This window comes from Lepus europaeus, chromosome 21 (genome assembly GCF_033115175.1).
Source record: "Lepus europaeus isolate LE1 chromosome 21, mLepTim1.pri, whole genome shotgun sequence".
Classification (NCBI taxonomy): Eukaryota; Metazoa; Chordata; class Mammalia; order Lagomorpha; family Leporidae; genus Lepus; species Lepus europaeus.
The window spans coordinates 57,106,364-57,131,889 of NC_084847.1; the positions used below are offsets into that span (position 1 = coordinate 57,106,364).

General features: G+C 64.8%; 1 protein-coding gene across 1 annotated transcript in view; it reads right to left on the bottom strand.

Moving 5' to 3' along the window:
• Positions 1–1,287: 1,287 nt before the first annotated feature.
• FOXK1 (forkhead box K1) overlaps positions 1,288–25,526 on the bottom strand; it is a 49,016-nt gene continuing 24,777 nt past the window's right edge. The window contains exons 2-9 of the mRNA XM_062179963.1: positions 14,411–14,596; positions 8,055–8,211; positions 7,487–7,633; positions 6,868–7,061; positions 6,033–6,199; positions 5,665–5,949; positions 4,576–4,800; positions 1,288–4,082 (exon numbers count right to left, since the gene is read on the bottom strand). Coding sequence (XP_062035947.1) covers positions 3,802–4,082; positions 4,576–4,800; positions 5,665–5,949; positions 6,033–6,199; positions 6,868–7,061; positions 7,487–7,633; positions 8,055–8,211; positions 14,411–14,596 — 1,642 coding nt within the window. The 3' untranslated portion in view covers positions 1,288–3,801. The remainder of the gene's footprint in view (positions 4,083–4,575; positions 4,801–5,664; positions 5,950–6,032; positions 6,200–6,867; positions 7,062–7,486; positions 7,634–8,054; positions 8,212–14,410; positions 14,597–25,526) is intronic.

The following is a 25,526-nucleotide window of genomic DNA, read 5'->3' on the forward strand; positions in this document are numbered from 1 at the left end:
CGGAGCACTGGCTGCAGAGTCCTGCCTGGGCTGATCCACCACGTGGGGGGCCAGGGACCTCCTGCTGCCCGCCCTCCTCTGCCTCTCCCACCAGCCCTGGGGCTCCCATGCACCCCACGTGCCCAGCGGCACCTGCACGGGGTTCTGCAGCGTCCACTCCAGCAGCAGAGCTGGACTAGGTCCTGCCCCTAGGAGAGGACGCAGGCAACCCATGAGAGCATTTTCCCTAAACAGAGTCTGTGAGGTGGGCCTGTTGGTTATTTCAGTTCAAAAAAATGGTTTTACCTCAAAACCCTCTCCCAAGCAGCTGTAACTTCAGGGGTGGAGTGGGGGCAAAGCGAGCAGCTCCAGGAAGGATGGCCCCTTCCCCGGACGCACCCGGCCCACGGCACCCAGGCCATGCGCGGGAAGTCTCCCCACAGGGGCTGGGGCAGCCGGGACGCCCGGCAGAGCGCCGATTCCTGGTCACCAAGGGCAGCAGCTTTGGTACGGGATGAAATCGCAAGCAGCAGGTGTCTTGCACCAAACTCTAGTACAGCATCAGCGTGTGGCCACTGAGAACCACGTCCTGAGCATTAAAAACCCGAACTGGGGACAGACACAGGGGCAGAGGGAGAGCTCAGAGCACGGAGGGCAAGAGAGAGACACGGGGGGCGACGTGGGAGACACAGGTGGGGGCTGGCGGGGAACGTGCACCCGAGCCTGTTCCACACGCACCCCCAAGGTGGAGCCACGCTGTCCCCAGGGCGGCAGGTGCAGCCCAAGTCACTGCCATTAACAGCCTCGCGCCCTGGTGGAGGTCCTGGCACCGACCGGCAGCCCGGCTGCTCAGGCGGCACACGGGGCTCCCGTCCAGCCGGCTCTGCCTGCAGTCACAAGCATTTCTGTGACCTCCGCGGGTGGCCTGGCTCGCGGGGCCCTGGGGTGGACGCGGACACTGAGTGTCCCGTGGAGAGCCGCCCCGACTCCTCGGCTCGGAAAGCCGCGGGGAAATCCCTCCTTTTTCTCTAACATTTCCTTGTTTGCTCAGCCGCAGCCTCACCCCTGCTCTTCCCGCCCAGGGCGGGGGCTGCTCCCCCCACCGGCTCAGCCTGGGCGCCCCTGCTTGGTTTGGGAGGGGTCATGAGCATTTGCTGAGCTTTGCTAGGACCGGGGAGGGACAGAGGCCCAGGGGCAGGTGGCTGGGTCCCAGCCTTGGCTGAATGCCTCGGGACGGGCGGCCTGCGGGGGAGGGGGCGGGGGGGCGGGGGGGGAGCCCCAGCAAATCGGCTCCCTCCTGGGGAGCAGGACTGCAGGGCGGGGGCAGGAGGCTCCGTTCCTCCCTTCCCCCTTGGCTCGGTTCCTGAACAAGAGAAACAGGATGAGCAAGTACAGCGCCAGCAGCAAGGGGACCCGGGCGGGGGCTCCCGTGCCCCTGGCTCACGGCTCTGCGGCTGTGAGCCGGTCAGGTGGGCACGCAGGGTGCACGGAAAGTGGGACTGAAAGTAAAGTTTCCTTTGATGCAAAACAGCGCTGCAGTCCACGCACGCGAGGGGTCGGCAAGCAGCTCGTGGGAAACACATCTGAGCAAACTGGGGCTGCCAAGATGTTTCTGCACCAGACAGACTCCTCCCACTGCAAGCTCTGGGGTCCCTGTCCCTGACCCCTGACCCTCAGCATCCTGGAAACAGCATGCTGGCCCTTGTCTGGTGCGGGGCGGTCATGGCGCCTCAGAGCCGAGGGGCGTGGCCTTCTGGTCCTCTGGCCTGGGCTCCTCCGTGTGGCTGGGAGGCCCTCGTGTGGTCACTAGGCACCGGGGGGCCTCTGGCTGGAGTCACCTCCTCGGGCTGGGCGCTCTGGCTAGTCCTGGGCCTCTGGCCACAGTTCCAGGTCAGGCTCTAGCGTGAGCCAGGCACACGACCCAGTCAGATGACCAAAAACCCTTGGAAGACCTCCTGCTGGCGAATCCAAAGGAGAACAGCTTGGGCCCTGGCCCGAGCCGGCTGAGCTGAGCCCCCAGGGCATGAGCCTCACTCGGTCCCTCCTCCTGGTCCATTAGCAGCCCCACAACATGACCCGGTGTCTGCCATGCTGCCCACTGCCCTCACCTTGCTGTGCCGGAAGCCGGAGCGAGCAGCGAGGCCCTCCCCCCCGGATGGCAGATGGCACAGGGACCAGGATGCCCCAAAGCCAGGCATGCAAGGGCGTGCGAGCGAACAGACAATGGGCTCCAGGTCCACACCCTGCGTGGATCATGGCGGCCTCCCCGGGGGAGAGCCCCCAGACCACAGAAGCCCCCGCCAGCTCCGGGTAAGTCACAGTGAGGGAGGGAGGGACGCGGTCAGCACTACGGGCAGCGCTCGGACCTGAGCCGCGCTGGAACCCCCCTCGCTCTGCCCTCGTGCACCCGGCCACCCACACACACCCGCCACGCCCGGCTGAAAGGGTGCACAGCGGCTTGCCTGGCTGGCCCCCCTGCCCCCAGTCCTCTGACTCCACACAGGGCGGCCCACACACACGTCACGGACAGCCGACCTCACACGTACGACCCGCACACACTGGCACAGCCCACCTCGGGCGGGATGCTGCGGCCCCTCACTGTCCAGGCACGGGAGGGCTCTGTGGCTTCCTCAGCGGGGGTTGTAGGCGGCGCTGCTTCCAGCTGTGGCCACGGGCAGAGTGGGGTCCCTTCCTGAAGTCTCGGAGAGGCTGTCCGGCTCGGGATCCACGGGGAGGCTGTGGCTCGACTCCTGCTCCCGGCCGGAGCTCAGGTGACTTCCTCAGGGTCCTGTCTTCCGTTTCTCATGATGTCAGAAACAAACCCAGCTGGGCGGGCACGAGGGGTGTGGGAGGTAGTTTTCTTTCCGCTGATCGACCAGGGATCCTGGTGCTCCAGGCTGAAGCAACCACTCCCACGCCGCAGCGACGGCCGGTGGAGGGGCGAGGGAGCTGGATCGGGGGAGAGCTGCAGCCCTTGGCTTCCGTCCACTCTTCCAGACAATGAAGTGCAGCAGGTGGATGCCCAGCCCGCGGGCCCTGGGCTCACCTTGCATCCACCTGCAGGGCCCCTCTGGGAAGCCACCCGCCTTTCTTGGAGTTAACGCAGAGCGGTGGGCTCCCTGCCGAGCGCCGGACAGGGCCAGAACCCCGGGCCGTGTGGACGGAAAGCTCAGAGACCCCGCGTCCCCAGGGTGCCTGTCTCAGGGGCATGGGGAGGCTTCAATGCCATGTGTGAGCCAAACAAGAAATGCGGGGTCCAAGGCCAAATCGGACCGCCCGCCCACCTCCCAAGTAATGCTGATCCTTTCTCTGCGGCTTCTAGGGAGACGCCCGCCTCTCCTGCCTGCGCCAACCCCGTGCACGCAGGGACGGCCCCTCGCCTCCTTCCGGGCAGGGCTTCGGCCTGGCCACGCTGCGGTTCAGTTCTGTCCGCCTTGGGGACGAGGGCTGCTCTGTCCACACAGGACGCTGGGCCAGGGGCTTCCTGCTGGCGGCGGCCTCCTCTTGCTGCTGTCCTTGGGGTGCCGGGCAGAAAGGCCTGGGGCGAGAAGGTGGTGCCGGGGGAGAAGAACAGAGACAAAGAATCCCAGGGCACACAGTCGGGGGCTGAACGCGTTTATGTTTTGTCTGAACCACGGGAGGATGGGAGAGGGACGGGAAGGGCCGGGCGTGCCGGGCGGCGGGCGGCCGCCTGCCCGTGCAGCACGGGCCGTGGGCGGGCAGCAGCAGCGCTTTCTCCTCGGTCCCAGTGCAGCCGTCGGCAGAGTCGGGCCCGGCTTGGGAGTTGCTGTTGGCGTGAGTCCCACTCCACGGGCCGTGACGTCACTCGCCGGTGCCAGGGCCCGAGGGGCTGGCAGCCGTGCTGCCCCCCGCCTGGGCGCCTGCAGTCCCGTTGGGCTCCTCCACCCGGGACCTTTTGACCTCGGGCTCCCCGGTGGGAGAGGCAGAGGCGGTGGTGGTGGTGGCCGGGGTGGTGGTGGTGGTGACTGTGGCCACGCCCACTGCTGCTGGCTCCTCGGGCCCCACCTCGCACACCCGCGTGACCACCACCGGCGTGGACGAGCTGGCCTGGGCTGCGAGCAGCTGCAGAGGGCTGGTGAGGGCTGGGAGAGGAGAAGGGAGAGGTTACTCAGGAACTCCGGCCAGGACCACCGCTGGTCAAACGGCCCACGGAGGAGCCAGCAGGCTCATCACCCAGCGGCCGCAGTAGCACCAGGCCCAGCCCTCGGCTGGCTCCAGCCTCGCTCTGCCCTGTGGGGCTGGGGTGCTGGCCCCTCTCTGCCCACCTGCCAGGCGGCCCTGGCTTGGGCCTTCCCTGGCCGCCGCCTGTCTGGACCCTCTGGCCTCCTAGAAGGCTCCCCTCACATCGCCCTACCTTGAACCACCAGGAGAACCCACCCTGGGGACCCCCTGCGCCGGCTGGGCCTGAGCTCCACGCTGGGGCATCTGGCTTCCGCCGTCAGCACCCCGTCTCGGCACTAACTGTGGCGACCCCAGTGCTGGCACAGAGCAGGCCTCAGCCAGTGCTCGGGCCGGCTGCTCGGCGATGCTGGGAGCCGTCCCCGCCCCGGGGCATGGAGAAGCGGCTGGGCTCACCGTAAGCGCTGCCGGCTAAACTGCTGGTGGGCACCGCGTGCTTCCCATTCTGAGTGACGGCACGGACGGGGAGGTGGTGCTGCCCGATGGTCACGGGGGCGGCCGGCTGCAGGATGGTGACCGTGTGTCCGGGGACCGCAGGGGCCATCTGGCTGGCCACCGTCTGAATGACCCGGCTGGCCGCAGGGATTGTGGCAAATGCAATGGTGGGTTTTTCTTCCAATCCTGTGGGGACCAACTGTGTCAGAACTGTGGACCCACGAGGCCAGCACGCCCACGCGCCCAGCCACGGACTGGGAGGATGGGCTCTCGGGAGGAAGCTGGGGCCTGTGCTGTGGTGCGGCGGGTTACGCTGCCACCTGTGACGCGGGCATCCCATGTGGGAGCACCAGGCTGAGTCCCAGCTGCCCCACTGCCTGTCCAGCTCTCTGCGAATGTGCCTGGGAAAGCAGTGGAAGACGGCCCAAATGCATGGGCCCCGGCGCGCACCTGGGAGACCCGGATAGAGTTCCAAGTTCCTGGCTTTGGCCGGGCACAGCCCCAGCCACTGTGGGCATTGGAGGAGTGAGCCAGTGGATCCAAGAGCTTTCTCTCCTCTCTCTTTTAGATAAATAAATCATTAAAAGCAACAACCAAAAAAAGGACATCCCACAGAGGAAACAGGTGACAGGGTTTGAAGGAAAACAATGAATAGGGCTATTAAAAAATCCCTCAGACGCGGCCACTGCGGAGGGCACCTGAGAAGGAGGTGGCGTGCTGCCCAGCGGTGCTCGGAGAGCCACGCCGTCGCTGTTCGGCCAGACGCAGGCTTCCCCGGCTCCGTCAGGAACCCTGGGGACTGCCCGGCAGGAAGCACCACTCACTGGCCCCCATCCCTGCGGCCAGGGCTCCACGGGAAACCCCAGCTACGTCTTCCCGCGACTCCTCACTGTGGGTGTGACGGAGCCTCTGACCGGGCCACTGCTGTTCTATGCAGGACCCCGTGCCCTAGTTCAATGGCAGCTGGGGAGGGGCACCAGCAGGGGGCACCTGGGCTGCACGGCGTGAGGTGGACAGACAGGCTCCCGAAAGGACAGCGCGGCACGTTACCTCTGGCTTCACCGCCCAGGTCCAGCACGGCCGAGCCCACTGCGTCGTGGGGGCCCCCGGCCGAGCCCTGGCTGGCGAGGATGTACCCGTTGGCGGAGCTGGCAGCGGTGGTGACCACCCGGACCATGGTGACGGTGGGGGCCTGCTGCACCACGTGGATCGCGTGGCCTGAGGGCTGCTGCGAGGTCACGAGGGAGGCCGGCATGTAGGCCACCGGCTTGGCCACGAGGTTGGACGGCCGGGGGGGCACAGCCATGACCACTGGCTGGGCGCTGACGGGGGAGCCTGGGAGGGGACAGAGAGCGACCGTGACACCAGCACCCTGGCCCTCCCCTGCCACGTCCCTGAGGGGACCCAGCGAGCCTTACCGGGCGCGCTCTGGGAATACCGGTACTCAGGAACGGAGGCTGACTTTGACCCAAGGTCAGGGTCATGTGGGACGGGCGAGCCCTCCCGGGACAGACACTCTGGCGTCTGCAGGCCACTGGAACGAGGGGACGTGAGCCCAGGGTGGGTGGGTGAGGCGGGAGCACTCCTAGGGAGAGGGAGAGTACACAGGAGGTGACACACTGCGCCTGCCAAGGCTAGGGAGGGAGGCCCCGGCGGTGACAGGGACCCCAGCGTTGGAGCTCCTCCGTGGGGCCATGTGGCGGGAGCCTCCCGGTCAGCACCATTCAATTCCTGCAAAGCACCCTCTGTCTGCCACACCCGAGGTGGCTCAGGCGCTGTCCAAACCACTGGGCCATCTGACGGGACCCAGGGGACCGGTCCCCTGGGAGTCACCGGGCCTTCTGACGGGACCCACGGGACCGGTCCCCTGGGAGTCACCGGGCCGTCTGACGGGACCCACGGGACCGGTCCCCTGGGAGTCACCGGGCCGTCTGACGGGACCCACGGGACCGGTCCCCTGGGAGTCACCGGGCCACCTGACGGGACCCACGGGACCGGTCCCCTGGGAGTCATTGGGCGAGACCCCAACACAAACGTAGCCTCACACAGCATGGCGGGGGACAGAAAGCGCAGGAGTCCGGGCGGGGGTGGGGTGCGGGTTTTCCCCGGGAGGAGGCTGCCTGTGTGGTCCGGGAGGGTGCTGCTGCGGCTTCGCTTGTGCCAAGATCCGTGCTCTCCCTCCCCCTGCCCATAGGCTGCAGTTTGTAGGCCCACCCCCCATCGCTGTCCAGGCGGGCCACAGGGGACACACACCTGGAGGACAGGGGCCCAAAGGGGGTGCGGAAGCAGGACACGCCCCGCTGCCGCCGTTTCCGGAACGCCTGCTCCACCAGCTTGGCCTCGGAGGCCGGGTCGATCCGCCAGAAAGACCCCTTCCCCGGCTCCTCCTGGGAGCGAGGGACTTTGATGAAGTAGCGGTTCAGCGAGAGGTTGTGGCGGATGGAGTTCTGCAGGGGGAGATGGGGCGAGTCACCGGTGATGGTGGGGACGGGCCAGGCTTGTGGCTCCTCCCCGCAAGTCAGCAGCAACCACCGGTCTTTACAAAGGCAAACGGCAAGGCCAAGCCCAGGCGGACGTCAGTGACAGGGAGAAGGCGTCGGCAGGGGCCACCACGCCTGGCGCCGACTAACCCACGGGCCACGCACACCGTCCCCTGGCAAGTGCCCGCTGCAGATGGACGGCGTCCAAGTGCCGCCTGCGGCCACCTTGACAGCACCAGACCCAGCGGTCTCCCAGCCTGGGCTGGGCGTTACCACCCCTGCTTTGGGCGGTGTGCGGGGCACCTAGCCCGCCCTCCCCGGCTCTGGGTGTGGAGGGCGAGCGCCGATGGAGGACCCGAGGAGGGCATGGCAGACGCGCCGCCCGGCCTCACCTGCCAGCCCTTGTCGGCGGTGCGGTAGTAGGGGTAATGCTTGGTGATGTGTGCGTAGATGCCGCTGAGCGTGAGCTGCCGGTCCTGGGCCGAGGAGATGGCCTGCACGATCAGCTGCGCGTACGAGTACGGCGGCTTCGACTCGTCCTGAGGAGAGGCGGGGACCCCAGGCTCAGCCCCAGACCCCTGCCCGTGCGTGTCCGGCCACCACAAGGACGCGGCTCAATCCCCCCAGCGTGTGCAGCTGCCCGCCGGGCACGCGTGCTAGGCCAGGATCCGCCGCGGGGGCCTCCCGGAAAGGAAGAACCAGGCTCTCCTCGTGGCATCGTTCCAGAACTTCACCTCCTCAGCAAGTGAATTGTGGTTTAGATGCAAATGGACGAAGACACAAGGTTACAGGGAAAACGTGTCTTTCTTCTCCACCACCGTCAGGAGCAGGTGGGAGGGGCCCCCAATGGGGGCACGGGCAGCTGCTCCCCACCGGGCGGCATCGGCACGCGGCCACGCACGGCGCCCACTGCCCGCCCAGACCTGGTCAGTAGGCGCTGAGGGCGGGAAGGGCTCAGACCTTGGGGCTGTCGCCTCCGGACGCGTCTGCCTGCTGCTCCGAGGCGGCCTTCGCGGCAAACTCGGCGGCCAGCTGCAGGTCCGAGGTCACGTTCTGGACGAAGCGGTAGCCGGAGGACCCAGCTCCACGTGGACTGGCCGGGCAGGAGTTAGGGACGCTGAGAGCAAAGAACACAAGTAAGTTCACAGCCACGGACAGGAGCCTGCGTGCGGCCCGTGACGCTCTCCACACGTGACTGTCATCGTGCCACGTAACCCTGTGCAGGGGCGGGGCATGACCGCAGGGACAGCCCCCACGGGGCCACGGAGTGCGGCCACGGACAGTGCGTGGCCCATCCTGCCCCACCACGCAGGCCAGCCTGCAGCCTGGGCTGCCTTCCCCACTCAGCAGGGGAGACTCCCACGTGGGCTGCTGGCTGATGTCTGTCCACAAGGGGGCGCCATGAGAAAGGGCAGCTCCAGGGTGACCTCCTGCACAGCCAGGCACAGGGGCCTCGTGCAGATCCGCCATCCTGGACCCCGTCTCACGTCCCGTCCCCCTGAGCTAAGACAACACAAGGCTCTTGGGACCGGGGCTGCATCTGGCTAAGCCTTGGCCCTCAGTTACCAAAGACCGGCTCAACCACATCCAAGCTTCCACTCTGAATTTGGTGTTTAATCAGAATGCCCAGAGAAGACCAGCCAGCATGCAGGAAGGGCCATGGAAACCCAGGCAGCAAGCACCCCTGGGACCGTCCCCACCTACTCCACGACCACTGGGGGTGTGGGGACCCCGGGCAGCACTTCCCCCACTCCGAGAACTGAGACCCTCTGAAGGCCACGCCTCTTCCCCAGCAATCTCGCAAGCTCATTTGCTGCCCTGCCTGAACACCCTCCCCCCACCCCTTGTCCTAACACCAAGGCTCCTCCCTAACCCCAACACTGGGGCTCCGCTGTCACCTCCTCGGGGATCCCCACTCAGGCCCCAGGACGGGGATCCCAGCCACTGTCCATCTGGCCCTGCAGGGAGCCAGCAGCGCACACGGCCAGGAGCAACCTGGCACTGAGCCAGACGGCCATGCTGCTCCCTCTCCCACCAGGTTCGCCCGCGTGGCAGGGATGCCTAAGAGACTTCAGTCAACAACCACACCTGCCTCATCCGACACAGGCAACAGAGACTTCTGAACTCCACTCCAAACCCTAAATACAAAGCCCAAGCTTACAGAGTCCGGAGGCAGGGAGAGGGGGGAGAAGAGCTCCCCACCAGCAGCGCCCACGCTCAGAAACCAGGCGTTTCACACGCAGCCGTGTGGGAGCCCAGTTCCACCAGGCACAGCGCAGAGCGGAGCAGGTGGGCCGCAGCCTGCACGGAGCTCCTGCTCACCGCGCCCAGACAACCCGTCCACACCGCCTGCACCCACATGAGCGACCGAGACACCACACTGCGTGTCACACTGCGAACACCAGCTGCCTCCTGGCGACAGGTCAGATGGAGCTCATGGCGGGCACCTCGTGACCCTGGGTATGTACGGGAAGGAAACACACGTCCACACACAGGCCTCACGCCCGGAGGAGAGGCTGCCGTGCCCACATGAGAACTCCAAACGGAGAGAACAGCCGAGGGGCGGCAAGGGTTGGCCCACGTCGCGTGTCCTCTCCCGGCCCACAAGGTGCTGCGGACCCGAGACGTGGCTTTGCTCGCACAGCTTCTCAATGCGCCCATTCAGCCGCCCCCACTTCTGCCTGAAGCCAGAGCCGAGTGTGGTGCAGGGCCCAGCAGGTGGGAAACTGTGATGGTCGGGGCAGAAGTCAGGCCCCAGCATCCCAGGCCTTGGAGGAGCCTGGATCCAAGCTCCCAGGCTGGCACGGTACCCAGCGGGTGGGCTGTCTGGGAGAACCGACCGAGACAGGGCCCTCCCCAGGCCCCAGGTGTGACCACGGACCCAGAGACTTGCGTCCTTTCAGGGGAAGAGCCGCCCCAGCTGTCAGGTGCGTGGGACTCTGGATTGGGGGAGGGGGCGAGAAGTGGAGGCCGAGCGTCGTGACTTCTAAGCACCACATGCAGCCAGTGCAGGGCGCCAAGGGGTACAAAGTGAGACGCGGCTGCCCCTTCGCGGACAGACCCATCTCAGGCCACATCCCTGGGCCAGGAGGCAGGGCAGGGCAGACATGCTGGAGCTAACAGTCATGGCCTGGTCCCACCAGGACGACCTGCACGGCCCGAGACAGCCTCAGCCGCGTGCGGGAGCCAGGCCTCAAAGCTGCCTCTGGGACCATCCGAGCCGTCCCTGGCTTTACCACGGACCGTGCGTCCAGGGACCCCGGAAAGGAACGGGCAGCGGGCAGGGAGGCAGGGCTGCTCGAGTTCGAGAATCCAGCAGCGCAGTCCGACGGCGCCGAGGGCCACCCTGCGATGACCTACAGAAGCCGCCCAGGCCCAGGCAGCCTCCTCCAGGCCCACGGCGGCTGTGCCCTCCACATGCCTGCCCCACGGCTCTGCACCGATCCTGAGCCAGGCCCTCGCTCACCCCCCTGCAGTCCTGGCCTCCAGGGAGCAGGCAGCGAGCGGTGCCCCGCTCAGTCAGGTGCCAGGGCCCCTCCCCGGCCAGAGCCCCAGTCCAGAGCGCACTGCTGTAGGTCAAGCTGACAGCCTCCGTGGGGGTGGGGGGATTCTGTGCCCTCTGCCCCCAGTGCGGATGCCTGGAGCACATCAGGGGATGTCCCTGGGGGAGGGGCAGACTTGCTGACCGTGGCTACTCAGGATCCCTCCTGGGGCCCCCGGGGGCCCCCACCCCAGACCAGCGACTCAGCCAATGCAGGCAGAACTTTTTTCAGAACACTTTTGAAAATCTAACAGTTCCCTGGGGCAGCAAAGTGCAAACCCCCGTGAGAGAGCCAGAGGGAGCTCCTGCCTCCTGGCTTTGGCCTGGCCCAGCCCTGGCTGTTACAGGTGTTTGGGGAGTGAACCAGTGATGGGAGATCTCTGTCTCTCTTTCTTTCAAATAAAATGAAAATAGAACAATAAAAGAAAAAGGTTTTAAATCCAATAAAGAATGAAAGGAGAGACTCGGGACGTCTCCCAGGATGTTGGATGGAGACAAAAGGGAGGCAGGCAGGAAGGTCGGGGAGCTCGCCCAGCTCTCCGAGAGCCCGAGAAAACTGCAAAGGGCAAGGAGACACTTCCTACAGCCATGGGTCAGGAGGCCCGGCCTGCTCACCCAGCCCAAACACCGCGCGGGAACAGCTCCCAAGCCCGCGCTGGGGTCACCGTGCAGGGACCCAGGAGGCCCCCGAGCCTCAGGAGAGGACGGGGACAGAGCAGCATCAGAGCCTCCAGGCCGGAAGGTGATTTCAGGCTGCACATAAAACGTCCACAACCTAGAGCCCTCCACCCAGGAGTGCAGAGGCACTCCCCCGTATCCCGCCCACGGGCAGTGCCTGATGGGTGCTCCCCGATACAGCAGATCAGGAACAGAGTCCCAGGACGGGGAAGAGAATCCCACGGTGCGGGGCTCCAGACCCAGGTCTCGGCAGGAGAGACCCCTCCCCGGCCCTGGCAGGGTGTGGGCCTGGCCAGGGAGAGGCCCATGGGGACCTCACCACACAGGGCCCAAGGGGGAAGGAAGACAAAGTACAAGACGGGAACAGCGCCCGCATCCCATATGGGCGCTGGTTCTAGTCCCGGCTGCTCCACTTCCGATCCAGCTCTCTGCTGTGGCCTGGGGAAAAACAGAAGATGGCCCAGGTGCTTGGGCCCCTGCACCCGCGTGGGAGACCCGGAAGAAGCTCCTGGCTCCTGGTTCTGTCTGGCACAGCTACACCCATTGCAGCCATCTGGGGAGTGAACCAGAGGACAGAAGACCTCTCTCTGTGTAACTCTGACTTTCAAATAAATAAATAATTTTTTTTTTTTTAAAGAAACGGCGGGGCCCACACCAGGGATGAAATCTCACGGGGCGGACGTGGGGAGCCGCAGCGCTCTCTATGCTTGAGGGCCCCCCGGGAGACATGCAGGAACAGGGAGAAGGTGGGCGCGGGCGGGGTGGATGGCCTACCCCCCACCCCCAGCGCCGTCTGCGGACCTGGCAGGAGCCCCTGGGCGGGACCAGGCTCCACGCGGGAAGGCAGGGGCCCCTGGGCGGGACCAGGCTCCAGGCGGGGAGGCAGGGGCCCCTGGGCGGGACCAGGCTCCACGCGGGGAGGCAGGGGCCCCTGGACGGGACCAGGCTCCACGCGGGGAGGCAGGGGCCCCTGGGCGGGACCAGGCTCCACGCGGGGAGGCAGGGGCCTGGCCCGCAGAGGCCCTAACTCGGCCGCCCCGGGAAGCCGGAAGCTTCCTCTCCGAGCTCCCAGACGGCCCTGGGCTGTTCCTAGGGAATGACCACTCTGCTTACCCTTCCCTAAATGGAAGAGACCAGAGCGCTGCCAGGCAGGGGGTGGGGCACTTCAGGGCCTGGGGAGCCCGGAGGAGGGCCGGGCCGGGAGGGCGGGACGCGCCCGCGGGCGGCAGCCAATCCCGACCCTGCCTCAGGGAGGGCCCAGCCCACAGGAGGCCTCCGCGTGGCAGCCACACGGCGGGCCAATGGGGAGGCGCGCGGGGCAGGCGCACCAAATTAGGCGAGGCTGTCGCGGGGCGGGGGGCGGGGCCTGGGCGAGGCCCTGGGGCGGGGCCTGGAGGGGGCGTAGCGCTGGGCGGGGCCTGGGCGGGGGCCGGGAGGGGCGCAGCGCTGGGCGGGGCCTGGAGGGGGCGCAGCGCTGGGCGGGGCCGGGGCGGGGCCGGGCGGGGCCGGGGCGGGGCCGGGCGGGGCCGGCGAGCCGAGATGTTTGTAAACACGCGGGCCCCGCCCTGCCGCAAAGTCAAACAGAGAAGCAAGACCTCAGAGCTCGCCTGAGTTCCACAGAGCTCGGATCAACGGATGTAAACAGAGCTGCTTGGTTGTGACACTGAACGAAAGGCCCCAAAGTCGCCACCGTGCGCACCGGCTGCACCGGGGTGGCCAGGAGCGGGGCTGACCCAGGCGTGAGCTCTAACACTGAGCAACTCCCTTACACACTTCCCTCAAAGCCCAGGACGAGTTCTAGCACATTCTCCTGACCCCTCCCTCCACGCCTGCCTGTGGGGGTCACAGGCCCCAGGTCATGGGGCCTGCTGCCCGACCCTCTCAGCCGGCAGGCTTCTGGGCCGTTTCCCCGTGGGGCTGCGGGGAACCATGCGCATGAACACGTGTGGCCACCGCCCGGCGTCTGTGGCCCCCGTGACCCAGGTACCATGGGGTCGTGTGGGAACCCTCAGCTCAACCGTTCCGGGAGCCGCAGACGTTGTGAAGTGGCCTCGTCACTTCGTGCGTGCAGCTTTGTGTCCACGTCTGATTACTCCCCCGGAGTCTGAGTAAGTGAGGTTAGCAGTGAGCGACAGCGAGCGACGCAGCGGCCAGCATGTGGGCTTGGCCTCCTCTCCCGTGCCTGAGACCAGAGGGGTCACGGGCTCCAGTCTGGGTGTGGGAGCAGGGCCACGGCCACAGATCTGAAGCCAGACGGGGAAGTGGCGTCCCTGCGGGCACCGCGCTGCGTGCCGGGCCAGGTGTGCCAGGTGTCTGCCCCCACACACACACAGGGAGCCACGGTCCGTGACACACGCGTGGCCAGACCTGACGCAGGTCCAGACCTGCACTTCCCCAAGGCCGTCCTGCACTCTGCTCCATGCTCACGAGACCCACGAGCAGACAATTCCCGGCCTGTGAATAGAACTTCAGGGCAGGATGACAACAGTGCCCACAGGTGATTCTAACCATGAGCTGCCAGCAGGGGCGGCCAGGCCCACAGGAGAAGCTTCCGGTCACCGCCTATCCTGGGACTCGTGAGAGGCCACAGGTGTCCGAGAGCCCCAGTAACACCTGTGCACCTGCGCCTCCAGACCACACGCGGCCTCCCATGCACACGGCCCACAGACCCGTTCAGGACCGACGGGAATGTCCCCAGCGGCCAGGCCCCCGGGCTCTGTGGACAGCTTCCACCCGGGAGCCTCCCAGGGGCTTATCTCCGTCTCAGAGCGGAAAGTTGCAGAACCCGCCCGTCTTCAAGCTTCGGATTACTTTCTGAGACTTCACAAAGAGTTTCCATAAACGAAGTCTAGAAAAACAAACTTCCCCAAACCTGGGACACACACATTACTTTAAAACAACTTCAGTGACTCAAAGCTGCACCAAACAGAGCCTGTGCTGCTAGTGGACAAAACTTCGAACTACAGACGTGCTAAGAGAGGGGGATTCTCCATGAGCGGGTGTGCCAGGTCCCCAGCTTCCGCCGCGCCTCTCCACCCTGGAACTGCACAGGAGGCGGCTCTCCCGCGCCCTCTTCCTCCACCCCAGCGCCGCTTACCTGATCGTGCCGGTGGGGGAAGGGATGGGGCTGACCATGCTCCGGAGATCCGGCTCCGGGATGTGGATCTTGAGCGGGGAGATCTGGGGGTACAGCGGCCGGAGCGGGGACGCCGGAGCCTCCTCTTTGTGGTACAGAGACGTGAACTGGATCTTTATGGCCGTGCTGGGGAACCGGAAAGTGCACCTGCAGCAGGAGGCAGAGCGGCGGATCAGACTGGAGCAGAGAGGCGGCAGAGCCACGCCCCCGCGAGCCCGGCTCTCGGTCACAGTCATGGTCACTCTGGGGCTGTCTGCATGCCTGTTGTGACATCAGCTGTCCTGTCACTGTGTGTGTGAGCAGAGATACATAAATATCCCCAGACGAATGCCGACGATGCCACCTCCCAGGGGTCCCAGACATGGCCACGTTCTGTCTACCACGCAGCTGCTGCCGCCCCCAGGTGGGATTCACAGCCTTGGGAAGAAGCTCCAGGCTCCTCCAAACCCGACCCCAGCAGCAGGCGAGGCCGCCCCAGACGCCACAGTCAGCGCCACCGCGCCTGGATGAACAGGTGGGTGACAGCCATGGTTCGCCTCCCCTGTAAGTCACTCAGCAGTGCCGCTAACGGGAAGTGGCTGCCGGGTCTGGAAAAGGCTCTCCGACCAGGCGGGCGGTGAGGGGCACCCAGGCACTCGGGAACTCCCGGACAGGCCCCGGTCCTGCTAAGGGACTGACACTTGAGAGGTGGGAGCCCTCTGCGGTGTCGCTGTGGGAATCCTCGGGGCAGCTGCTGCGTGGTCTGCTTCTATTTTAAATTCTGCAGCAGCGTTTAAATAGCAAATCTACCGCAAATCTCGCTCGAGCAAACACTCCTTCCGTTCTAGGTGAAAACGGCTTTTGAAAACCAGGGTTGATGAAGAGGTCGGATCTGCTGACGGTGAGGTGAAGAAGGGGCAGCTCTGCTGGTGGACAGGCCTTGGAGCCTTCTGTCCCGGGGCAGGCAGGAGCTCACCGCTCGCCCCACTCCTGGACAGAGGCAGCGACCTCGGCCGGCCCAGAGGCCGAGGCTGATTCTCACACAGACCGAGAAGAGGGTCGGGACAGCACCGGGTCCCGCTGACCACGGACACCGGGTTCACGGTCCCTGGGACAAGGACTTGCGATCTGTCCCAGTGAGGGAGCGTCCGGGAGACCCGGTCTCAGCCTGGCAGGGTGGGGCGGGGTCTGGACGCTGACATCACACTCGGGTTTTGCTGAAAGGGCAACCCAAGGCGACTTTAAAAGAACCTGCAATTTCCTGGGGCCGGCGCGTGGCACAGCAGTCAAGACGCTGCCTGGGACGCCTGTGTCTCGGATCACAGGGCTTGGTCTGATCCAGCTCCCTGCTAATGTGAGCCCTGGGAAGGCAGTGGGTGGTGGCCCGAGTGCTTGGGTCCCGGTCACCCATGTGGGAGACTCGGATGGAGCTCCAGGCTCCTGGCTTCGGCCTGGCCCAGCCCCGACCGTCACAGCCATTTGGGGAGTGAACCAGCGGATGGGAAGACCTCTGTGTCTCCCTCTGCTTTTCCAGTAAATGAACGAATTTGCTCGTAAAACCCTGCCATTTCCTCTGCACTCACACGAGCGTCCTTTGCTCTTCTCAGTTCCCTGCAGCAGAGTGGCTTTGCCTCAGCTACTGTGGGGCAAAGGTCACGGCCACTTAGGTCGCAGAGCCAGCACCCACCTGAGTCCGTGTGGGGATGGGCCTGGGGGCCCTGAGCGGGACCAAGGTGAGCCTTGTCTGTGGCAGCCAGCCTGAGAGAGGGCCCCCCCCCCAGCCACACATGTGCACATGCACCTGCCCCACCAGCGCGAGGACGGCTTCTGCTCCTTCCCCAGCTCCCTGCACTGCGGCCAGGGAACAAACAGGCCCTGTCCGCCGTCTTACACCTGCCAGGGGCCCAGGCACAGCCCTGCGTCCTCACTGGGGACATCTCTGTGCTCTGGGAGCTCACGCAGAGTCAACTCAAGGTTGCCTGGAAGGGGGCGTGGCTGCATCCGAGGGTCTCAGGGATGGGGGGGTGCTGGGCGTGGTCCCAGCTGGAGCCGGGAACAGCAGGCCAGCTCTGCAGTGCTTCCCCAGTGCAAACACTGAGATTCGAGCTGCTCGGTGCACAGGTGCTCCAGTAGCACACAAGCTGCCCAGCGCGGCCGGGGAGGGCAGCTCCCTGATGCTAGAGCCCTTTCGCGGCAAACACTTCCCTATTATTCACGTAACAGCTATTTTATACGCAATTCCTGACTCACTCTGCCCTGAGGCAGGCACCCAGCCGAGGAAGAGGAGGAGAGGACATGGGGAGCGTGGAGAGGGGACAACCGAGGTTGGCTGTGACCCAGCCACACGAGGCCCCCACCCTGGGGAAGCCCACCTGCCCCGGGGGAGGCCTCCCAGACTGCTGCCCCACTCAGGGAGCAGGAAGCGGCTCCGAGCCGGCGGGCAGGGGTGTAGGGTTTCTGTGGATGACAATGTTCTAAAGCCAACAGAGGAGGCGGCTGCACAACTCCGTATGCCCCGACAAGGGGGTCTTCAAGTTGGAGGAGGGGACACAGGAGCAAGCTCTGGCCGCACTACATTACACGGGGCAGGTCTCCAGGCCCCTCGAGCCATCCCCAGCCCAACCCACCTCCCCACCCCCAACTGCCATTTTCTGTTTTTACATTCCAGCTTTGTCTACTTTCCCCAACATAAATAAACTCACTGTGCACCGGGCCTGGGATGGAGCTGCTCCGCCCTCCCCCGGGGCCAGGCACCTTGGCTCTGGCTAAGAGCTGCTGGAGGTCCTGAGCTGGTCCCGGCACACGGCCATGGTCAGCCCTGGGAGGCTCTGGGCTCCCACGCCTTCCCAGCAGCTGCGCTGGCCACGCTCGGTGGCCTTCTGGGGCCAGGGGCGCTGAAGGTCTGTGCGTGAAAGAACCCCGGAGAAACACAGGGCTGGCCAGGAAATGGTTATGGAAGAAACTTTACTTATCAAACCGCTGAACCGAAGACTTCTGACAACCTCACATTTTTAATCTAAAATATCTATTAAAAACTCCCTACGCGTGGCTACAGCACCCTCCCTCCTCAGATGAACAAGGCTGGTGGCAGTCCAGGTGCCCGTCAGAGCGCGGGGAAACGGCGAGGACTGAGCGTCAGACAAGCCAGGAGGTCACCAGGGCAGCTCAGGAAAACAGACACAAAGCCGCCAGGAAGAGCCGAAGGCGGCAGCGGCCCAGGCCAGGCCAGGCCTGACACCCGACAGGAATGCAGCAGCCAACGTGGGCACTGGTGCAGCGGAACCGCACCTGGCCACCTCCTGAGCCCCCGCGAGTGGCCGGCCCGGTGCCGCCTGGCATTCTCACAGCCTCAGCAGTGAGGCAGCGCACGGGGTGTGGCCCCTTGTTCAGAAGGGACTGCGCTCTCTGTGTTCCCACGGCACAGCTTTTCAATTCAGGGAGTTTACTTTGTCATCAGGTAAAGTTCCTCGTAGCTGGAAAGAAGGAAACAGAGTGGCTCCTCGTGCCACGTGAGCACGGCCGGGCCGGGGCTGCCTAAGTCTGCACCTCCATCCCAGCAGTACCTGGGTGCACGAGGGGCGAGGAAGCCCACCAGGGAGCCGAGTGTCCCCCCTGGCAGCACCCACACACCCCTGCAGCGGCGGCAACAAAGGCGCATTCCCGTTTGCTGGATGTCCTGGCTCTGTGACTTGGCCACTCCAGCAGGTGGTCTCTGCCGACAGCCTGGTCTCAGCTGCCCAGGACCCCGGGAAATCCGACGGGCAGGTCCCGGAGAAAGCCCGCTGCTGGCGGCTCCTGCAGAAATCTGAGGGCCACAGAGGAGGCTAGGAGGCGGCCCCTCCCTGGCCGCCCACAAGGAAGGGGACCTGGCCCTCAGACGCCCCAAGTCTCGGGGTGGCCAGCAGCACAGGGCAGGCCAGAGGGAGGACCCCGGCCCTCCTTGGGGGCCTTCTACAATTTAAATCAAGCAAAAAAAAAAAAAAAAAAAAAAAACCCACCAAGTCGAGCTTCCAAACTTTACAATTTGGAAAACCAAACAGGCCAGAAAGTCCCCAGTGTCTGCAGAAGAAAATTCCTTGAAGATCCGCAGGAGAGCACAGCAAAGGTCGTCAGCGGGAGTGGGGAGTGGGGAGTGGCCAGGCCCTGGCGCCCTGAGGCGGGCAGGTCACGGCCGGCTCCTGGCTCCGTGGCTAGGGGACCCGCAGAGCTGGGGACACGGGGTCGCGCTTGTTTGCTGTGCCACCTCATCCTCTGCTGGGCAGATCCGGAGAAAGCGCTCCCAGAGGCCCTGCCTTCCCCCCGCAGCTCCTCTGACTCCCGGGGCCCCGCACCTGCAGCCCACAGCTCAGGCCGGCAGGCGCACAGGGGCTGCCCTGAGGGGACGTCCTCTGGGAACTGAGTGTTGCGAGGTGATGCACACAAGCTAGCTCTCCAGCTCACGGCCCAGCCACAGCCACGGGCTTCGGGCACCATGGAGACTGGCCTCCTCTGACCCCCGTTAACCCTGCAGGGCTCCTGCCCATCCCACCCCTACTGGAGAATCACAGGACCCTGGCACGCAGGGAGGGGCCTGGTGGGCGTCCACGTGCCCGCACCCAGGCATGGGGGCTGCCCCGACCGGCTCAGATCCAGGCCATGTCTATGCTAAGAGGCTTATATGAGGACTGCCGTCCAGCACCAGGGACATCCGTGCTGCCAGCCCAGGGCCAGGCTGCCAGGTGACCAAGCGTCACTACACAGGGGTGGTCCCTGGCACAGGGATTGGCTTCTGTTCTGACCCTGGTCGGAAGCCACGCACTGTGGCCATCTCTACTTCACAACAGCCCTGCCTGCCTCCTGGAGAGCAGGGGCCACTTGGGGGGACGGCGGAGGGGGACTCCCACAGCCATCAGGAAAGGAGTGGTCACCTCTGCTCCAGTCTGCCCTGGGCGCACGGCTACGTGTGGCCTCCATTCTAGGCGGGGCCACGGACTGGGAAGGAGCTCCTCCAGGGACATGATAGTCAAGGGCGCACGTCTGTACCGCACACGCCAGCCACTGTGGACTGGGCGGGAGTCAAGGGCGCACGCCTGTACCGCACACGCCAGGCACTGTGGACTGGGCGGGAGTCAAGGGCGCACGCCTGTACCGCACACGCCAGGCACTGTGGACTGGGCGGGAGTCAAGGGCGCACGCCTGTACCGCACACGCCAGGCACTGTGTGCCAGGTGGGTACGTGGGTGAGCACACCACACACTGCTGGGGAAAGTTCCAGAAGAGGCCCCAGAGGAGGCTGAGGGCGAGCAGCAGGAGGTGCCTACCCTGCAGGGCGAGGCAGGAACCCACCCGCTTCTGAATCCCCGCACTTTCCAAGGACGGAGCCCAGTGCTGTCCACCCTGGCCGGGACAAGCCCTCAGAGCTGAGCCCAGAGGCAGGAGGCCCGCCAGTGCCCACACGGCCTGCGGGAGCCTTTCCCCAGCAGAGCTGGGCGTTCCGGCCAGGTCAGCGACCCTGAGCCCTCCCCTTTGGCGGGGCAACATCCCTCAGCCACAGCTCAAGGCAAGTTTCAAACAAGCAGCCAGTCGTCACCACAGCACAGGGTGGGGCCAGCACTCCCCAGATCACTTCCTTGCCTCTGAGCCACTCCTCTTCCTGATACCCAAAGGCTGGCTGGCTCCAGACAGAGCCGCAGAGCAGCACGCAGAGCACCACGCAGGCCAACCAGCTTGGGGGCCTCCTACCCTCATCACAGAGGCGCGGCCCTCCTCCCCACAGAGGCGCGGCCCCCCCTCCCCCCCCACAGAGGCGCGGCCCCCCCCCCCACAGAGGCACAGCCCTCCCCCCCACAGAGGCGCGGCCCCCCTCCCCCCCCACAGAGGTACAGCCCTCCCCCAGAGGCACAGCCCTCCCCCCCACAGAGGCGCGGCCCCCCTCCCCCCAGAGGCCTGGCCCTCCCCTCCCCACACTAGGCCCAGGAAGCTGCGGGTCTGCAAGGACGGAGAAGTGGTTTGTGGGCGGCAGGGACCACCCGAGAGCCTAGGTCAGGCCCAGGCAGCCTCTGCTCCTCACCCTCCAGGCACCGCCCCCACGCCACAGCTCAGGCCAGCAGGGCACGGGCGTGGACACAGAACTGGCCTCTCAGGCTGCTGGGAAGCTACGGGAAAGTGAAAGAGAAAGCAAGCCCCGCTCTCACAGGAGGCCTCGCCTGGCAGGGTGGCGGGGCTGCCATGGGGAGAGATCCCTGCCGGCCCCACGATAGCCGGTGGTCTGACGCCCCCACACCGGGATATCCCCAAGGAAAGGCAGGGAGCTGTGAGCACAGGATGAGCTGGGGTGGGGCGCAGGGCTGGCTCACAAGACGACCAGGCTCCTGCTGGGCGAGCCCAGAGGGCGGGCTGCCGTTCAAACCCACTGTCCCTCCCCATCCCCCCATTTTTCCGGTGGCCACACCCCAGCTAAAAGACTACCTTCCCCATGGAAAGTGAGCACAGCCTGCTGGGAGGCCCGGGAAGACTCTGAAGGTGGACAGACAACGCCCAGGTGTGGGCTGCTGCCCATCAGGCCTTCCTCCCACGTTCTGCCAGGGACAGGTGGGTGATGACCAGCACACCAGCAACCATCCTGGACCACGAAGCATCCGTGCCAAGGGAGCCCTCTTGTGAGAAGAGCAGGGTAGAAAGGTGGGAGCAGCCCGGGTGCCCGCTGAGGCTGGGGCATGGCCAGAACCTCGGTCCATGGCACAAGCCACCAAGTCACTGTCTCCACACAGGCACACACACACACCATAGCACCAGGACCTCGGCCGCGGCACAGGCCACCAGGTCACTGTCTCCACACGCACACACACACACCATAGCACAAAACCTCCTCACGTGTTTTCAACAAAACAAGGCTGTTTGGTGTCATTAAAGACAGCAGTGGGAGCTGTCCACTAGAGAAACGCTGCAGTCAGTACAGGGTGGGGGCCTCTGACGTGGTCTCAGAGCAGCCGCGTGGCACCACGAGCTGCTTCAGCAATGCCACCATTTTCACCACGGAGAACCCCAAGTGCCAAGCACTCTTTGTTCGGGAGCAGAGAGTGCAAGATCAGCAAAGCTTCTTACAAAGTCAGTGACGGGGCCGGCGCTGTGGCGCACCGGATAAACCACTGCCAGCAGGGCCGGCATCCCACGTGAGCGCCAGTTCAGGACCGGCTGCTCCGCTTCCGATCCAGCTCTCTGCTGTGGCCTGGGAAAGCAGTAGAAGATGGCCCAGGTGCTTGGGCCCCTGCACCCATGTGGGAGACCAGGAGGAAGCTCCTGGCTCCTGGCCCCAGTTCAGTGCAGCTCGGCCGATACAGCCATTTGGGGAATGAACCAGCAGATGGACGACCTCTCTCTCTCTCTCTCTCTCTCTCTGCCTCTGCCTCTCTGTAACTCTGCCTTTCAAATAAAAAAAAAAAAATCTTAAAAAAAAAAAACAAAAGTCAATGATGGGGGAGGGGTGGCCTATTGTGGTGTAGTGGGTTAAGCCACCACCTGTTAAGCCAGCATCCCATATGAGCATCCCATTTTAATCCAGCTCCCTGCTAATAGCCTGGGAAAGTATGAGAGGATGACCCAAGTACTTGGGCCCCTGCACCCACGTGGGAGACTGGGATGAAGCTCCTGGCTCCTAGCATCGGCCTGGCCCAGCCCTGGCTTTTGTGGCCATTTGGGGAGTGAACCAGCAGAGACAGGATCGCTTTCTCTGTCTCCCTCTCTCTAACGCTCTGCCTTTCAAATAAATAAGTAAATCTTTTTTTTTTTTTAAATGATGACAAGCATTTTACAACACCTGCCTGAAAGAACAGTCAGACCATGCAGCCTGGGGACTGGCACCTGAGGCACTGGCATCCCGTAAGGTGCTGGTTCGAGTCCCGGCTGCTCCACTTCCAATCCAGCTCTCTGCTGACAGCCTGGGAAAGCAGTAGAAGATGGCCCAAGTGCTTGGGCCCTTGCACTGCGTGGGAGACCTGGAAGAAGTTCCAGGTTCCTGGCTTCAGATCAGCTCAGCTCTGGCTACTGCAGCCATTTGGGGAGTGAACCAGTGGATGGAAGACCTCTCTCTCTCTCTCTCTCTCTCTCTGCGCCTCTCAAATAAATAAATACTTTTTAAAAAGAAGAAGGAGAAGAGAAGAAGAAAATGCAGCCTGAATCCCCACAAGGACTTCCGAGGAGTCCTGTGCCCGGGGACCCCGCGTGGGGTGCAGATGCGTCTCTGTGAGGAGGAGGGGGCTCTATGGAGACCACAGGCCCGGGAGGCTCTGGGGCTCCCTCTGTTGTTTTGGGGTTGAGTCTAACTTAGCAAGACGATTATGCAAGGGGGGTCCTTGAGAGAAGACGGCAAATCCAGGCAGCGGGGAACGTCCAAGACCAGAGCACCGGGAAGCTGTGAGAAGATGCATGGGGCAGGCACTGTGCCGGAGCCGTCGCTGTGTGCCAGGGCAGCCACCAGGCCCACGGCCAGGACGAAGCCACACGGGCCACACATCCTGCTGCAACCGTGAGCCCTGGACACATCCCAGCCTGGCCCTGGTTCCAGCAGCTTTCTGAGGCACGGAGATGCTGGGTGTTGGTTCAGGATCCCAAAGCTGACAAACCTGGGCAGGGACCCACATGGGAGCCCCCTCTCAGCTGCCCAGCCCCTGGGGGCTCGTAAGACAGAACCGCGGCCGGGCTGAGCCTAGGGGCAGCGAGAGGGCTGCGCCGTGACTCCTCTCACTGCCGTGGGAGTGGCGCGTTTCTGAGCGCCAGAGACCTCATCCGAACACACAGGGTGCATGACACACACGACTGTGCACTCGGTGGCCCGGGGACCCCATCTCCACGGTGAGTCCACCTCGCCAGGCATCTGCACCCTCTGGGGTCCACACCTGCTCTGGCCGAGTGGGGAAAACCAACTGTCAGAGACACGGAGGCTGACGGGCTCGGGCAGCCTTCAGCGTTTCCAGCAGCACAGATTTCATGTGATGAGGCCGGCAGCGTGGCTGGGGCAGTCTTGGGAGACACGGGCACAGGCACAGGCTGTCAGGGACAGCGGTGGAAGCTGTCCCCTCACACACAGCACCCCCTTCCCTCACCCGCTGAGCCAGGTCAGGGCACGACCAGGAAGCTACTTCCTGTACCACGTGGGTGGCAGCGAGGGCAGGGCGGGCAGGGCCCCCGGGGAGGCTGCACAGGTGGCTCCGGCTGCACCTCCTCACCTGAGCCAGGAGCGGCCGCAGGTGTGGGACCAGGGAGGCGGTGACCTCCAACACCCAAACTCACCCGTTCAGGGGCTACAGCATGGCTGCTCCCACGGGTCAGTGTCTGCTGCCCACAGTCACCTGTGCCCCCTCTGAAGCGCGGGATTCTCCATTTGATCCCCACAGCATAGCGCAAGAGCGGCAGCACCTCATGTCTACACACCGCTGCCTCGCTCCAGCCGAGCTGGGGCCCTCAGCAAGCCTCCTTTGCCTTCTTAAGGACTGAGTCCAGGAAAGACCAAGCATTTGCAGGTTCTTTAGAGTTAAAAATTAGAAACGTGCTACATCCCACGCATGGGCTGTGCCGTGGGGCCGGTCTGCCCGGGCCCTGGGACCCCAGCCCGGCACGGCCACAAGGGTGCCTCCGGGTGGTGTGCTGACCAATGAGTCCTGTGTGTGACCTCACCTGTTAGGTACGGTGTAAACACTGAGAAAGACACCCTGGAGGGAAATGTCACAGATGCACGAGCAGAGGCCCTGGGGTCTCCCCTACAGACCCCTTGGGACGGCCGAGTGGCCCGAGGGCTCCAGAGCCACTGGACGCCTTCCCCATGGAATCCCTGTCACACCCAATCATGCTGGTCCTCATCACAGGAACTGTCCACACGAACTCCAGGCCCCACGTGGGGACCCTGCAGCCCCCCAAACCGTCTCGCTCTTCCCCCCAAGAGGCTTCCCCGGGGCCTCTCTGCCCCACACCAGCTCTGCGGCCACCCTGGCTGGTGACGTGGGACCTCTGCCTTGCCTGCTGGGTTCTGTCCTGCACCTGGCAGGTGCCGCCCGGCACAGCTTGGCGAGATGAGAACAGAAAGTGGCCTCCCGTGCTGCCCAGGCCCGGGTGGAGGCTGGCGTTTTTCTGTCTCTCCAAGTTCAAGAACAAAATGCTTCGTGTCTAGCTCAGGACAGAGCTGGTTTTCGCTAGGCCCAGCGGTACAGGGACGCTGCCTGGGAGGGGCTGTAGGCCTCAGGGCCAGGCCAGAAATCCTGACAGGGTCTCAGTCCTCTGAGCCCACCTCCCTGCAACCCACAGGCCACGGCCTCCCGAGCAGCAACACCACAAACCACGAGCACACTGGACGCGACCCCTCGCACACACCACAGGACGCTGTTAACCCACAGGAGTCTCTAATGGCAGGAACAGCCACGACAGCTGGTGAGAGCCACGGTGGCCAGTGACAGCCGTGATGACCACGAGGGCTAGAAGACCGAGGCAGTGGACCTGTGAGAGCAGCCTGGTCAGGGAGGGCCACATCGGGCGACCCGCTCAACTGGGGCGACACGCACGTGGCTGGCAGGACCAGCATCAGATATTCGTGTGTGCCTCTATTCCCACGAAGCTTCTGGATGGCGGGGGGGGGGGGGGGGGGACCCTGCAGGTAAGTGGGGAGGGGGCAAGGACGGAGGACCACAGCCAGGAGGAGGGGCACTGTGCCCCACCCGCTCCGCCCAGGCTCCGGGAGGACCGGGGTGTCCCTGTCCCTACCAAGGCTCTCAGGCCCACAGCCCGGTGCAGGTGTGAGGCAGGTGGCAGCTAGAGCACACTCGACCGGGACCCAAGGTCTGAGACCCTCATACCCGGTGCCCGGCTGTCAATCAGAGAGTGAGGAAGGGCTCAGAAGCAACAAACAAAGGTGTGTGTGGCAGACACGGGCCCACGGCGGTGCTGCGAGAGGCAGCCACACTCGAAGGGAGGCAGCCAGGCAAACACCCTGAAGACACAAAGGCGGCCCAAGGCCACAAACGCGGTGACCTCTAAGGCAGGTACAGGTGGAACCAATGAGCAAGGAAGGGCCAGGAGCTGGAATCCCAACAGGGCAGAGGAGAAAATGGGTGACAGAGGCCCAGGGCCCAGG